Source organism: Brienomyrus brachyistius, unplaced genomic scaffold (assembly GCF_023856365.1).
Source record: "Brienomyrus brachyistius isolate T26 unplaced genomic scaffold, BBRACH_0.4 scaffold36, whole genome shotgun sequence".
In the NCBI taxonomy this organism is placed as follows: Eukaryota; Metazoa; Chordata; class Actinopteri; order Osteoglossiformes; family Mormyridae; genus Brienomyrus; species Brienomyrus brachyistius.
In genome coordinates, this window is record NW_026042311.1 from 418327 (window position 1) to 435308 (window position 16982).

At 43.1% G+C, this 16982-nt stretch overlaps 2 protein-coding genes across 2 annotated transcripts in view; one reads left to right on the top strand and one right to left on the bottom strand.

The window, feature by feature from the left end:
- LOC125721932 (NACHT, LRR and PYD domains-containing protein 12-like) overlaps positions 1-16982 on the top strand; it is a 431572-nt gene that overhangs the window by 282094 nt on the left and 132496 nt on the right. The window contains exon 12 of the mRNA XM_048998141.1: positions 2551-2638. Within this exon, the coding sequence (XP_048854098.1) occupies positions 2551-2638 (88 nt within the window). The remainder of the gene's footprint in view (positions 1-2550; positions 2639-16982) is intronic.
- Positions 1-16982, bottom strand: part of LOC125721933 (NACHT, LRR and PYD domains-containing protein 3-like) — a 158438-nt gene that overhangs the window by 127080 nt on the left and 14376 nt on the right. The gene's annotated exons all lie outside the window — the stretch shown is intronic.

Here is a 16982-nt window from a genome sequence, read left to right on the forward strand (position 1 = left end):
TTCCTCCTGGGCCTCTCAACAGACTCCAGTAAGACTCTGTTACAAAGGCTATTGGGGCCGACAAGAATCAGCTCACATACCAGTAAGGAAACAGCCCAATATATCAAGGAGAAAATACAGGAGAATTTATCTCCAGAAAGGACCATCAACCTGTTCCACTGTCTGACTGAATTGGGTGACAATTATCTAGTAGTGGAAGTACAAGAATACCTGAATTCAGGAAGTCTTTCAGCAGAAGATCTCTCACCTGCTCAATATTCAGCTTTGGCCTTTGTCTTACTGATGTCAGCTGAGAAGCTGGATGTGTTTGATCTGAAGAAATTCATCAGATCAGATAAGGAGCACTGGAGGCTGCTGCCTGTGGTCAAGACATCTAGGACAGCACTGTAAGTGAGGATGTGGAAATGTATCTTGCTTGACCCTTATGCATTAACATTTTAAACAGTTTAAAATAAGTAAAATATACAGTATATTCCTCCTCATGGGTTAAAAACTAGGCTTGATAATCTGGAACCCAGATTTTAGAATGATTGAGGGTAGTAATTTAGTAAAAAAAAAAAAAAGTTTCAATTTGCATTACCTTCCATTATGCATCCTAACCTGTTATAGAAACAAAGAGGACTGTTTATCTGTAGGGTTTGTAAATGAAATGATCCTTTATTTGCACAAGAACAGGTGCATTGGAATGCTTTGCTTCTCATTCTCCATGAGAGACACAGTTACAGGTGAGAGCAAGCTTAGGGGTCACAGCACAGGGTCACCTGACATCCAGCAGCCTTGGAACTGGGAGTTATGGGCTTTGCTCAAGGGCCCACAGACATGTGACTGTTCTGCTGTGCCTCAAACCAGCGATCGTCTGACCACAGGCACAGAGGCTTAGCCTATTGAGCCACACACCAGCCCCACAAACATGGTGTGTGAGTGTTACTGTCAGCAGGTGTGTCCAGGTGATGGAGCTCAGAGCTGGGAGTTTGCAGAAGGCTGCTGTCTCTGGCTGCTCACTGGCGCCCTCTGCTGGCCTCAGGTGCCTCTGGCTTTGGATGTGACAACAGATCTAGTCTGGCAGTAATAGATTAACACTGTTTTAAGTAAATAATGAAACTATATAAATATAACATTAATTTCCACCTCTTGGATTAATAACCAGGCTGGATTTATTTGGATCCCAGATCTTATATAGACTGAAGGTATCGATGTCATTAAAAAATGCAGATTTTCCATGACCATCCTTTGTGGAATGAACCACAAAGCCAGAATGTTCTAGTTTGCCTTAATACTGGGAAAACTACTCAGAAATTGAAATCATCCTTAGGCCCTTAATGCCAGTCACTGCAGGAGCGCTGGATGCTGGCTGACCCTGTGCCGTAACCTCACACTTCCTCTCACCTGCCTTTGTCTTTTATGAAGAACGAGATGGGATAGGCAAAAAGACAATTCCATGAGAATGAATGAAGTATTACTATTTATAAATATTTCTTTTAAACAAATATGAAATCTGAAAGGATTGGTATTTCTGTGACTAGTGTTTAAACTTGGGGTATCCTGAAATCAAAGAACGGGGCCTGTGTCACACAGCTGGATTTCTTACTTAGCTGAATATCACTGATTCCATGAAGTGGCAGACCATGTAAAGTAAGAGAGCAGGGTTGCTGAGTGCCGAGGCACATAGTGCATGAAAGTCACCGATACTCTGCTGAATCAATAACTGCAGAGCTACAGACTTCCTCTGGAGCAAAGACTGAGCGGCGTGAGCTTCATGCAATGGGCTTCCATGGCCGAGTAGCTGCATGCAAGCCTCACATCACTAAGCATAATGCCAAGCACTGGATGGACAGCTGTAAAGCACGCTGCCACTAGACTCTGAAGAAGTGTGAATGTGTTCTGTGGAGTGACTACAGTCTGATGCATGAGTCTGGGTTTGGCAGATTCCAGAAGGATGTTTCCGGTCTGACTGCACTGTGCCAGAGATTATGAGCCAGGCCTTCACATCCAGTGTCAGTGCCAGACCTCATAAATGCTCTTCTGAATGAACGGGCAAAGTCCCACAGATACTCCAGAATCTTGTGAGAAAGACTTTCTTGAAAAGTGGCAGCTGCACAGGGGGAACCAACTCCATATTGATGCCCCTGGATTTAGGATGGGATGTCATAAAAGCTCCTGTAGGTGTAATGACCAGGTGTCCCAATACTTTTGTCCATGTAATATATTCTGGTCTGTGTGTGAATAATAACTTGGCTCCTGTTTCAGGCTGAACAGCTGTAATCTCACAGAGAAATGCTGTGAGTCACTGGCTTCAGCTCTCAGATTAAACTCCTCACCCCTGAGAGAGCTGGACCTGAGTGACAATGACCTGCAGGATTCAGGAGTGAAGCTGCTCTCTGCTGGACTGGGGGATTTGCACTGTAAACTGGAGACTCTGAGGTCAGTATTATTGGGTATTCCACACTGTAAACTGTAATTACTGGAAGAAGTTGCATTTATATTAAAACTTATACTTGTAATGGTGAGGTGATCTTATTTATCAGAGTGTTTTTGTCTGTCTCTCTGCAGGCTGTCAGGCTGTAGAGTCACAGAAGAAGGCTGTTCTTCCCTGGCTTCAGCTCTGAGGTCAAACCCCTCACACCTGAGAGAGCTGGACCTGAGTTACAATCACCCAGGAGACTCAGGAGTGAAGCTGCTCTCTGCTGTACTGGAGGATCCCAGCTGTAAACTGGAGAAGCTGAAGTGAGTACAGAGTGTTTGTCTGACACCTTACAGATACTTATGCATGTATGTGAATTAGAGGCACCAATAAATACATGGATACAGCAGTACTATGTCATTCTGCTTCTCCTGTAGTGTGGATCACGGTGGAGAGTGCAGGACCAGACCAGGCCTACAGAAATGTAAGTGTGTTTGCATGTTTTTATTAATAATACCATGAATACTATGTTATGGTTGTATTCACACAGTTGTTGTGATGAGTGTGGCTTTTTGCACTGTGTGTAGATGGATTTCCATGTTTGTGTTTAGGTGAGTTTATGTGTGTCATTTAGAACAACATTCAAAAGATAAAAACAAAACAAACATCACCAAAAACACTTAAAAAAAAACAAAAAAACAAACTACCACTCAATGTTTTCACAAGTTTCACAAAGTAGCATATGCATTTCTGACAGAAGACGCTGTACGGCAGTCTGTTGGTAAGTACGAGCTGTCCATCAGTCAGGCGTTCTTAACTCTGGGGCTGTCTGGACCTGAATTCCCGTTTCCTCAGGGGAAGCTGTGCTGTTTTTGTGTTGTACAGAAAAATAAAGTACAGACTAAAACACCGCTCTGCCTGATGGTATTAGTGGCTCTTCCTCCTGCCTACAGACTCCTGCCAGCTGATACTGGACCTCAGGACAGCACACAGACGCCTGTCTCTGTCAGAGGGGAACAGGAAGGCGACATGGGGGACAGAGGAGCCATATCCTGATCATCCAGAGAGATTTGACCGCTGTTACCAAGTTCTGTGCAGAGAGAGTCTGACTGGTCGGTGCTATTGGGAGGCTGAGTGGGGTGGAGCTGGAGCCTGGATAGGAGTGACTTATAAAGGAATAAGGAGGAAAGGACAGAGTACTGACTGTGCACTTGGAGCCAATGACAAGTCATGGATTCTGATCTGTGATCCTCACAGTTACTCTGTCCTGCACAATAATAAACAGACTGTCATAACCATAGAGCCTTCAGGCTCCCACAGAGTAGGAGTGTATCTGGACTGGGAGGCTGGTGCTCTGTCCTTCTACAGAGTTTCCCCTGAAGGATTGACCCTCCTGCACAGATTCACCTCCTCATTCACTGAACCCCTCTGTCCAGGGTTTGGGCTTTATATAAACTGCTCAGTATCACTGTGCATGCTGGGATAGCTCGCTGTGTGCTGGAGAAATCATTTTTACTGTATCACGCATGTTGCTGGTTCTTCATGGTAACTCTGCTTTTTAACTTGTATAATCCTTTTTTACTCTGAAATATATGTTAGACAAAAAATAATAATAATAACGGGGTTCAGCAAGGTGAACAAAGATGCAAAATAACAGGTTTTCTCTCTGACTAAAATGAACCAGTAAAGTGTAACCCTGATGCGTGGGGGGGCTTTTCCCTTCCCCAGTATGTGTCCATTTTATATATTTATGTCTATATATTGTAATTCCTACCAGGATAAAGGCTTTTTATTGTATCTGATTGATGTCCCGGTTTAGCAGTGCCAAAAGCATAACTGAGTGACATAATTAAACTGCATTCTCTGGTAAATTAAAATAATATATTCACTTTACTACTTACAATTGAATATAATTAATGTAAACATATATAATAATCGTTTAACTGGACACATAGCTGTGAAACCAAAAAACGAATGTGCAGAGATGTAAACAAACCAAAGCACTTTGGTAGCACACATTAGATTCTATAAGCAAATTACAAGAAGCAGAAATAAAAATTTCCAAACTAAGTCACCTGAAATGTACTTGAAACGGACAGGCTAATTAGCCCACGGCAACCGTCTATCTTTAACTTTAACTTAACTTTACTTTATTTATAACCCAGGCCACTTGTAGCGCTGTTGTAGAGCTTCTGATATTGAAGAGAAAATAATCTGTCATTAAAGATTTAACAAAGCTAAAAATTTACAGTTAATTTATCAACAGTACACAGCTGAACTGTTTGATCTACAGTTACAAAAATCACTGTAAATACAAACTAAAACTAGTAACTGCAGGCAGTGACTGAAGGGTCCAAAGCGTAAGATGTTCGTACAGGTAGGACAAGTAATAGAGGAAGAACGGCAGAGAGCAGGAGGACTGACTGACACGAGCAGCGAGGATAGTAAAGAGTCAGACAGAACTGCATAGTCTCGTAACAGGGTGGAGATTGTTAATTGTAGGTCTGACAGGTCAGTAGATGTAGGACAAAACAGGACTGGTTTGGGTGAGATAGTCTGAGTAGTAGGTAGAAATTAGGATGGAGATGGTTTTAGTGTAGGCGTAACAGGTCAGTAGATGTCGGACAGAATGCAGAACCCTCTGGTGGAGTGCCTGAGCCCAAAAGAATGTGTGGCTTCTGTCAGATGTAGTAGTATGTAGAAATTGGCACCTGCCTACCTAACGTGGTAAGTGTAGATCTTGCATGTTAAGCTTAGTTTATAGTACCTGTGTGAATATAAGCTGTCTTAAATATTTATAACAACTGCTTATTTGAGGGAATACTGCATACACCAGCAGTAATATCATGCTTTTCTTTTTTGTAAGCTGATCTATAAGACATGAGAAGGCCTGAAAAGGTGGAATAGCATTTATGAAACAGTGTACTGAAATCTGCAGTACACACTGCCTATGTTATAAAAGAAGTCTGATGATAATGATAATAATGATAATGAATGAAATGGCAGGAAAGTGACAGACAATTAAAAATCTGGATTCAGATGAAGGGAAAGGTAACAATTTTTTGAAGGTTTTATAGGAAATAATGACATTTCAGCTGAATTTGCTAAGGTGTGTCTTAGACGTATATGGATAGTGGCCGTAGTTTGACCGATCATTGGAGGTTCTGTCTGGGGGCCAGTGCTAAATTAGTGGATCAAATTTTGTGAGGATCGGATGAAGCATGCCTGAGATTTAGCTGTTTAATTGAAATGGGAATGGAAATGGTGCAGGTTGGGTGTGGCTGGTGGCCATATTATACAGACAGATCAAGTATTGTTTATGAATCATCCATGAAGGCAGCATCCTGATTGACTTGATACCATAATCACCTAGTTGGGGTGCAGATTGTTGGAGTTATAGGATTATGTCATTTATTCAGTTTTTAAATATCACAAGGGAATGCAAATGGCTGTCATTAAACAATACATATATCTTGATTTGGGATGACTCACAGAACTTGCAGTACAAAGGATTTTGACCAGTATTATGTCACAGAAATGAGATAAATGTCAGTTTCACTGGTTTTGCAGGTTTGAGACACATGTTACATTGCTGTAGCGCCCCCGTTTGACCTATCGGCACCAAATTTGGAGGGCCCTTTCCCACTACCGTCCTACAGGACATATTGAAGTTTGGTGATGATTGGCTGAGGCAGGCCTGAGATACAGCTGTCTGATTGAAGTGGGCGTGGCACCTGTACGCTCTGGGCATGGCTGGTGGCCGTACCTTACAGAAAGTTTAGGATTTTTTGGATAATTATTTATCAGTACTGCCTAGTTTGTTATCATACAAGAGCAGGGCTGGTACTCAAAAACACCCCCAAACCACTAAAATATACACCACTTTGGAGAAGTGTCCTGTACACCTCCAAGAGTTGAATTGTTATTAAAGAGTTTATGTTATAAAACTGCATATCAAGAAAAAAACCACAGCTCCCTACTCATCAAGATCAGTCAGAACTAAGCCATCGAAACGTCAATGCAAACTACGAAAAAACTCTAAGGTCCTCTTTGGAGTCTTTCTCATGATGGTGGGTAAATGTGGGACGGCTCTTCTGATCCTCATGACTTCTTGTGCGCATATTAAAATGGGGCAGATATGTGGAGGTGGAGACTCATTGACTTACCCTTTTGTGTAAATCGAACACTATATGAGTTAATATCCATCCATCCATCCATTTTCCAAACCACTTATCCTATTGGGTCGCAGGGGGTCCGGAGCCTATCCCGGAATCAATGGGCACGAGGCAGGGAACAACCCAGGATGGGGGGCCAGCCCATCGCAGGGCACACTCACACACCATTCACTCACACATGCACTCCTATGGGCAATTTAGCAAGTCCAATTAGCCTCAGCATGTTTTTGGACTGTGGGGGGAAACCGGAGTACCTGGAGGAAACCCCACGACGACATGGGGAGAATATGCAAACTCCACACACGTGACCCAGGTGGAGACTCGAACCCGGGTCCCAGAGGTGTGAGGCAACACTGCTGACCACTGCACCACCATGCCGCCCCCTGAGTTAATATTAACGGTGTAAAAACAACACTCACTACACACTGTAAAGTGTTACAGGTAACACTGAATGGTATGAACCCATATAAACACCATGCAGTGTTAATTTAACACTGGCATATTTGCCATGTACAGAAAGCATATGTGCAGACTTAAATTAACACTGCAGTGTTTATATGGTCCACACCAATCAGTGTTAAATTTAACACTCTACAAAGTACAGTGATTGTTTTTCTACAGTGTTAAAATTTATTAACTCTTTTAGTGTTCAATTTACACCATAAACTGTTACACCACTGTGACTACACCTTGTTACAGGTTGCTAGCCGATATGGATGGCACACAGGTACAAAATGGGTTGCCCCTATCTGTCCCATGGCACCACCCAATAAGTAAACCTTAGTGATCCACCAATCCCCACATAGGTTACCCCTCAGGAAGCCAAAGCCTCTCAACCAACCATTGACCAGGACACAGGAGCAGATGTCACTAAGAGGACCTGCCAAGCTAAGGGCATTACAGCTCTCCTAACACCTTTCTGCACATATTACTCATCACCCATGGCCACAAGGCCAGGACTGGTAATCAGTTGGCCTTACATCAACAAAGGTGATGCTACAAGTTGAGTTTAATTCAAATTTAATTGAAATGAATTAGTTCATATAACATATAATTGAACTATGAACTTAGAATTTGTACCTATTCTTAGATAAATGAATTTTGTGTAACCACTTGTCTTAATAAAATTAATTACATCATCAATATTTGTTTTTGTTTAAGTAGGTAGATTAATATAAATAAATACATTTAATTACAAATAACAATATGTTTATGTAACGTAAAATTCCAGACCTTAAAAATTTAGGTTTAATTTGATTAATTAAAATTTTATTTGATACATACAACAATGTAAATGTTATTCAAGACCAGAGAGGATTTCTTAAATTTAGCACGTGATTTACATACTTGAGTTTACTGTTTCATTTTTGCTTTTCTGTGTTGCCGAACCTGTCCCTATCCTCCACACTGCGACGGTTTTGCTTGTTTTATACGTCAATGCAAGAATAATGACAACACTGGAGCAAAGGATCTAAAGGAGAGAATCCCCAAGCTTTTATTTTTGTAACTAATACCGAGCATGTAAATTGGAACAATTTTATGCCCAACACCCACTTCCCCCATTGGCTTAAAACTTGCCCCAAGGCATACAAACAACACGGTATTTCACCGACGGTAACCGTCACACCTTAAATGAAACTAACTGAAATTATCTCCTACACATTCCCCATAGCACGAAACACAAGAACTTTAACGATAACTCATTTAACCCCTAAAACAGACCCAAAACAACCCGAACAAAACTCGGCAGGGGCAGTGCATACTGGAAGTCACCCCCCGTCTCAACTCCGTTACACTGCCCCCACCTCAGCTGTGGATGTCCCCAGACACTTAACCCAACACAAAGCCTGTGAGGTGCCGAGGCCGACGTTACCACCTTCGTGGCCGGCCTCCGGCACTTTCGACAGCAGGAGAACAAACAGGAGGCTGGGGCTCGTCCACACCCCGCGCCCCCACCTGAATCACACCCATAGGCCGGTAAGGCGCAAGACGGTCCCGGTGTAGCACCACCAACCTCGCCCTTCTGCTCAGCCGCACCAGATAAGTCACCTATGAAAGTTTTTCCAAGACAGTGCAGGGGCCTTCCCAGTGGGACATGAGCTTAGGAGACAGGCCCCTCTTTCTCACAGGACTGTACACCCAAACCATCTCCCCAACCCCAAAGTCCCTGCCCTGGGCACGCACATCATACGCCCACTGCTGTTTGGAACCAGCCTCTGCCAGCGCCTGGCGGGTGAGCCTATACACCACCCGCAGCCTCTCACGCAGGTGATATAGGTACTCCAAACCCGGCTTACCAGGCACCTCTGGCTCAGGCGGGGAACTGAACACCAAGTCTACAGGCGTCCTCAGCTCTTTCCCGAACATCAGTGCCGCCGGGGTAGATCGTGTTGATTCCTGGACCGCGGTACGGTACGACCACAGCACCAGCGGCAGGTGGCGATCCCAGTCCCTCTGGTGTTGGCTGGTCAACATGGTGAGCTGCGTGGCAAGGGTCCGGTTGTGCTCCACCAGGCCGTCACTCTGCGGGTGCAGAGGGGTGGTGTGGGTCTTCCGCACCCTCAAACGGGCACAGACCTCTCCGAACACTTCCGTCTCGGCCCTGGTCACTGTGCAATTCCTCCGGGACTCCGAAACGGGAAAACATCTCGTCCACCAGAAGGGTAGCCGTAGTCACCGCGCTCTGATCAGGCACCGCATATGCCTCTGGCCACTCGGTAAAATAATCCATGGCCACCAACACATAACAGTTCCCCTTGTGTGTCACGGGAAATGGCCCTCACATGTCCACAGCGACCCACTCCATCGGAGCCCCCACCTGATAATCCTGCAACGGTGCTCTGGAACGCTTCTCCCACAAGAAACGGGTGTTCAAGCGCAATAGTGTCTATGGTTATGCGCACCGCTTTCCTGCCTGACATGGCTACCTTCTGTCCCGTGACCGTAGTAATCCTCCACTCGGAAGTCCCTTGGTCTGAGGCACTCACAGAGTCCGCGTCAGACAGTAATCCTTCACAGATTAACGAAATTGTGGACCCAGTGTCCACCAATGCACGGCACGACACACCATTCAGTGTACAGTAAACGTATAACCCATTCTGTCCAAAACGCGCACTTAGCCCAACATATGGGAAAGAAAACACAGAGGTGGGCGGCAGGTTCCCCTCCTTGCTGCCCCACCTCAGTTTAACTGCTGCTGGGGTATGTAGTCCACTGGCGTAGAAGCTGGGCCGTAGCGAGCGACGTGCCCTAGCTGCCGCAGTGAAAACAGCAGCGCTGAGCCAGAGCATAGATTCTAAAGGAGAGAATCCCCAAACTTTTATTTTTGCAACTAGCACCGAGCATCTATGGTGAGTATACATATGCCACATACGATACATATTACCATCATATGCCACTCTGAAGACCTGCATTATAAGCTTGCAAGACTTTCATTGACTTGAAATCAACATAACACCAAAAGCAAAATACAAGTTCCAAACACATAGTGGTTCAGTATACAGAAAGACAGCCCATAAACCCTCAAAAACAATGAAAGGTAAGCCGAAAGATGCCACAACTTATTACAAAACCTTCAAAGGCTGTAAAGCCCATATTGGTCACAGTCTTTCACATGACGGTCTTGAACTTAATGTCCTTAATTGAGGTGTGGACCAATACAAACACCATGCAGTGTTAATTTAATCAATGCCTTTGCTGTGCACAAATATACACTGAACAAAAATATAAACGCAACACTTTTGTTTTTGCTCCCATTTTTCATGAGATGGACTTAAAGATCTACAATTCATTCCAGATACACAATATTACCATTTCTCTCAAACATTTCTCACAAATCAGTCTAAATGTGTGATAGTGAGCACTTCTGCTTTGCTGAGATAATCCATCCCACCTCACAGGTGTGCCACATCAAGATGCTGATCTGACATCATGGGTAGTGCACAGGTGTACCTTATACTGCCCACAATAAAAGGCCACCCTGGAATGTGCAGTTTTTTGCTTTATTGGGGGTCTGGGGACTCAGAACCGGTCAGTATCTGGTGTGACCACCATTTGCCTCATGCAATGCAACACATCTTCTTCGCATATAGTTTATCAGATTGTCAATTGTGGCCTGTGGAATGTTGGTCCACTCCTCTTCAATGGCTGTGCGAAGTTGTTGGATATTAGTGGGAACTGGTACACGCTGTCGTATACGCCGGTCAAGCACATCCCAAACATGCTCAACGGGTGACATGTCCGTGCCATGCAAGAACTGGGACATTTTCAGCTTCCAAGAACTGTGTACAGATCCTTGCAACATGGGGCCGTGCATTATCTGTCTGAGTGGCTGGTCTCAGACGATCTTGGAGGTGAACCTGCTGGATGTGGAGGTCCTGGGCTGGTGTGGTTACACGTGGTCTGCGGTTGTGAGGCCGGTTGGATGTACTGCCATATTCTCTGAAACGCCTTTGGAGACGGCTTATGGTTGAGAAATGAACATTCAATGCACGAGCAACAGATCTGGTTGACATTCCTGCTGTCCGCATGCCAATTGCACGCTCCCTCAATGCTTGTGGCATCTGTGGCATTTTGCTGTGAGACAAAACTGCACATTCCAGGGTGGCCTTTTATTGTGGGCAGTATAAGGTACACCTGTGCACTACCCATGATGTCAGATCAGCATCTTGATGTGGCACACCTGTGAGGTGGAATGGATTATCTCAGCAAAGCAGAAGTGCTCACTATCACACATTTAGACTGATTTGTGAGAAATGTTTGAGAGAAATGGTAATATTGTGTATCTGGAATGAATTGTAGATCTTTAAGTCCATCTCATGAAAAATGGGAGCAAAAACAAAAGTGTTGCGTTTATATTTTTGTTCAGTATATTTACATCATATTGATATATTTATGTAATGCCAAAAAGTGAGTCAAATTTTCTTTTTTCAGTGATATGACACTTTGCCAATTTATAAATATTTGAGTTATTCTATATTTTAGAACTATTAATGAAAGTACAATGTTTTAACAAGTAACCACTTTACAAGGAAAACCAGAATGGTATGATTTTTGTACAAAAAGTATAACTATATTATAACTATATTAATGTAACTATATTATTTCTTTTGAGTTCATCCAAAATAAATAGGCTAATTGGATGAATAAGACGTTAATCATTTGCTCAGTTTAGCTGTCTTTTCAACATAGTTTTATGTCTGACAATTACACACGGTGTTAGCATAACTATGTAATTAAAGCTGTGTACTGTACATTAGCTGGAGTTGGCTGTATTAACTGATTTTACTCAGGTCAATTGGAATTTATTTGTGAATCCAAAAGTACAGCATTTCCTTCTAATTTAGATGTAATACTAAAATTAGTCATTAAAATGTTGGGCAAACTCAAAAGTGCTACCAATTACTTAAGAATTTTGAACTGGACGGAGGTAATATTTTTTACAGTATAATGTTAGCTTGCCCAGGGGGTGGCCAGTCAGTTGACCTTGGACCCCCAGATATTTTTTTTTCTCCCTACTTGATAATTTTTGGTTTCTCTCCTCCATTGTCATCTGGCTTTCTTTTTCATTCCTTTGTCTTCCCCTTTCCCTGTTTCTGTATTATTCTGTCTTAATGGTGTTGTGACACGTCACAACACACCTATGTAAAGCACCTTGAGGCGACTCTGTTGTGGAAGGCGCTATAAAAAATAAACTGGATTGAATTGCCCAGTAATACTGACCTCAGTGTCACCAGTTTACATGGAAGATGATTCTTCAGTCCAGCAGAGAGCAGCTTCACTCCTCAGTCCTGCAGGTCATTGTCACTCAGGTCCAGCTCTCTCAGGGGTGAGGAGTTTGATCTGAGAATTGAAGCCAGTGCCTCACAGCATTTCTCTGTGAGTTTGCAATGATGCAACCTGTTATGCAAGAGAAATGAAATTAAAGTGTAATTATACCAAGATTTTAGTCTCTAAAAAATACGGTACTGTGCTTATATATTAAATATTGCCTAGTTTTATGGTCTCAGGTCCCATCCCCGAAACTGTGGCATTTGCAGCTGCTTTGCCAGTGAATTGGGAAACAATATTACAAAGTAATGTTTAGTACAGCAGACTGTGTGTGTGTGTGTGTGTGTGTGTGTGTGTGTGTGTGTGTGTGTGTGTGTGTGTGTGTGTGAGCGGTATATCTATCCTTATGGGGACACAATGTCCCCATAACGTGATAAATATCTGTTTTTTTCCCCTATGGGGACCAGGAAACCGGTCCCCATAAGGGAAAACTCTATAAAATCAAAATCAGTGACTGCTATGAAACTTAAAATGTAAAAACTCTTGTATTTTGCTTGGTTACTTATGGTTATGGTTAGGGCAGGGTGGGGGTTAAGGTTGTCATAGTTAGCATTAGCATTTTTCCCATAGAAGTGAATGACCGGGCCCCATAAGGATAGGTATACTCTACATGTGTGAGTGTGTGTGTGTGTGTGTTAAAAAAAATGGGTGGCATGGTGGCACAGTGGTTAGCACTGCTGGGTTATAAATTTGTCCAAATTTCTTGAACAAAGATTTTATGTAAATCAAATCATGGCTTGAAAAAACAGTTAAATCTTAATGTCGCACAGAGTGAGCCTAATGTTATTACTTTACAGTGTGGATTTTTCAGTCCATCAGAAGGCAGTTCTACTCCAGAATCATGAATTTTATTGTCACTCAGGTGCAGTTCTCTCAACTGGGGGGAGCCTGAGGTGACAGATGAGGCCAGTGCTTCACAGCATCTCACTGTCAGTTTACAGTTGTTCAACCTTTGAAGGATATAATATTGAAACCCACTAAATCTCATTTTAAATCAACTTCAGTCTCTGTATTATCAATATGAAAAAACAAACATATACAGATGTAGCCACTTGAATTTTCCCCTGTTTCCATGATGGGGCCTTGGCTGGTCCTTGGCTGGCCCCTGCTGGGTCCTGGGTGGGACCTTGACTGTAATGAGATCCACCACGATGATGTAATGAACAAGGGGGCCGGCATGATCCATATATCTTGTGAAGTGCACCAGTCCCTCCTACAGCATAGCAACATGATGCTGCCACCTCCATACTTCATAGTTGGGATGGTTTTATGAGGCTTGCAAGCTTCACCATTTTTTCCTCCAAATATACCATTATGGCCAAACAGTTCAATTTTCAGTTCCATGAGACCACAGGACACCCATTGACCATCGACCGCGCCGCTGTCGAGAGGGTGAGCAGCACCAAGTTCCTGGGGGTGCACATCAGTGAGGACCTCTCCTGGACTACCAACACTGCATCACTGGCCAAGAAAGCACAACAGCGCCTCTACTTCCTGCACAAACTCAAGCGGGCAAGTGCTCCACCACCCATCCTGACCACATTCTACAGAGGAACCATTGAAAGCATCCTTTCCAGCTGCATCACTGTGTGGGGCGGTAGCTGCACTGCATACAACAGGAAAGCTCTACAACACATTGTGAGAACAGCTGAGAGGATAGTTGGTGGACCACTCCCCTCCCTGCAAGACATCTACTCCACCCGCCTCATCCGCAAAGCCATCACAATTGCTAACGATGCAACCCACCCCGCACACTGTCTCTTCAGCCTCCTGCCCTCTGGAAAGAGATGCAGAAGTCTTCGCTCCCGCACTACCAGGCTCACCAACAGCTTCATCCACCAGGCGGTGAGACTGCTGAACTCTCTCCCCTCCCGGCTCCCAGCCAGCAGAATCACCAGACTGGCAGGAGTATAGGAAGACAGACTGGACTCTACCCCCCACCCCCCCCCCCCACACACTCCCCAACAAGGAAACAAACACTCTGAACTAAGAACTAAAAAACAACACTCTTGACTGAAAATAACTACCTCTGCATTGCACACACCTGCTGCTATATATTTTACAAATATATTCTATATTTATATATTCTATTCTATATTATATATTTATCCATCCATCCATCCATTTTCCAAACCGCTTATCCTATTGGGTCGCGGGGGGTCCGGAGCCTATCCCGGAATCAATGGGCACGAGGCAGGGAACAACCCAGGATGGGGGGCCAGCCCATCGCAGGGCACACTCACACACCATTCACTCACACATGCACACCTACGGGCAATTCAGCAACTCCAATTAGCCTCAGCATGTTTTTGGACTGTGGGGGGAAACCGGAGTACCCGGAGGAAACCCCACGACGACACGGGGAGAACATGCAAACTCCGCACACATGTGACCCAGGCGGAGACTCGAACCCGGGTCCCAGAGGTGTGAGGCGACAGTGCTAACCACTGCACCACCATGCCGCCCACATTATATATTTATATATTCTATAAATATATACTATATATTTTTAGTATTTTTTTTCTTTACCAGTATTTATATTACTACTACTGCTGTTACAATCTTGTGCTGCACTAAAACAAAAAACCCTTACCCTTTACTATATGTTATGTTTTTGTCTTGTTATATCCTGTATGTTACCTAAGTATAATGCCTTAAGCCTACTTGCACTTTTTCTTAATATTACCTTATTGTTTAGAACGGCTTTTGTGTGCATCTGCACTTATTATTGTCAATGACTACGCATGGGACAGTGTGAAACGTAATTTCGATTCCTTTGTATGTCAAGTACATTTGAAGGAATTGACAAATAAAACTGACTTTGACTTTGACTTTGACATATCTCCAAAAATTAATATCTGTGTCCTGATGTGCAGTTACAAACTGTAGTCTGACTTTTTATGGTGGTTTTGAAGCAATGGCTTCCTCCTTACCGAGTGGCCTTTCAGGTCATGTTATTACAGGACTCATTTTACTGTGGATAATTATGCTATCTTACCAGTGTCAGCTAGCATCTTCACAAGGTCTTTTGCTGTTGTCTTGAGGTTGATTTGTACATTTCACACCAAAACACGTTCATTTTTGGGACTTGGAATCCATCTCCTTCTTGATCAGTATGACAGCTGCATACTGCCAAGGTTTTTTATACTTGCATATTATTGTTTGGACTTAATAAAGATTAACACTGTCAAACAACACTCAAGGCACACTGTAAAATGTTAAAGGTAACATTCAATGGCGTGGACCCATATAAACACCATGTAGTGTTAATTTAACACTGGTACATTTGCTGTGTAGGTGAACACATCACTGTACCCTGAATTTGCAGAAAGTCGACCTGGAACATCAGATATTTTTGGTAAGGACACCTGGAATAAAAGAAAGTAAAAAGGCTGAATGTGGCACATTAGATTTTTGTAAATTATAATGCAGTCCATTTAAACCAGCTTGATGAGGAATACTTGTATTAAGACTAGTAACATCTATTGTACATAAAACCTCCACAGAATTCACCTCACTGAATTCATCCAATTTTTGTGAAAGATCAGACGTGTCTTTGAATAAAAAAGGGCAGGTGATAAATCTTTGATATGATAATCAACAAACTGGGACAGTGACTCAGTCATGCACTCATTGCCAGATATAATATGACGGCCAGGTGGATTAACCAAACTTTTGTGAATTTAGGCAGAGTATAAATAACTGGTCTGACCAGATGTTTCTGGAACAGATAGTTATACTCATTATGGTCAATGTGGCCATCTCAACAAGCTATTTTTAACTTGGATTTTATCTCATCAAGAAATTTGAAGGTTGGATCAGAGGACAGGAACTTGTATGTAGTGTCATCTCCATGCTGTCTCTCTCAGTTCTGCCCTGCCCAGTTCGAGGAACTGTTGGAGAAGTGTGAGACGAGCCTGCAGGTCTACAAGATGGAAAGTCAGCAGAAGAAAATGGAAAAATACCAGACACTGGATTACCAGACCGACAAGCTGACGTATGCTGGCATGATGGTACGTATTTCCCCTTACTGCCATGTTGCAGTGGGGATGGTAATTGAGGGAATGTGGTGCCTCACATCCTGCATCCGGTGGGAAACCATCAGTCACTGTAGGCCGCATGCACAGAGTTTTACTCTCTCAAGTTAAACCTTAGTTCACTTTTTAAATTTAATCACTTGCTTTTGGCATTCATTTATGCATTCGTTTATGGTAGTTTGCGTTCAATTATCCTTTCCCCGTGTTTTAGCAGGGGTGAAAAAGATCATAGCCATTTGCTAATTAGCTTGTCGGTTTTCAGGTATGAAAGTTCACTGGATTAGCTGGGATAGTTTTATTCCTGCTTGTTGTATTTTAGTCATTGAATGTAATGTGTGCTACTAATGTGATTTTTTTCATTTGTTTCCAACTCTATAGTTTTTTTATTTTTGCTTTCACAGCAATGTCTCCTGCTAAACGGTCATTATATATGGTGATTTAATGTAATTAGCTGTGTTCAGTTGTAAGAAGTAAAGTGATTTTAATGTAATTCACCAGAATGCCGTTTAATTATGATACTCAGGCACTGGTTAAGCAGGA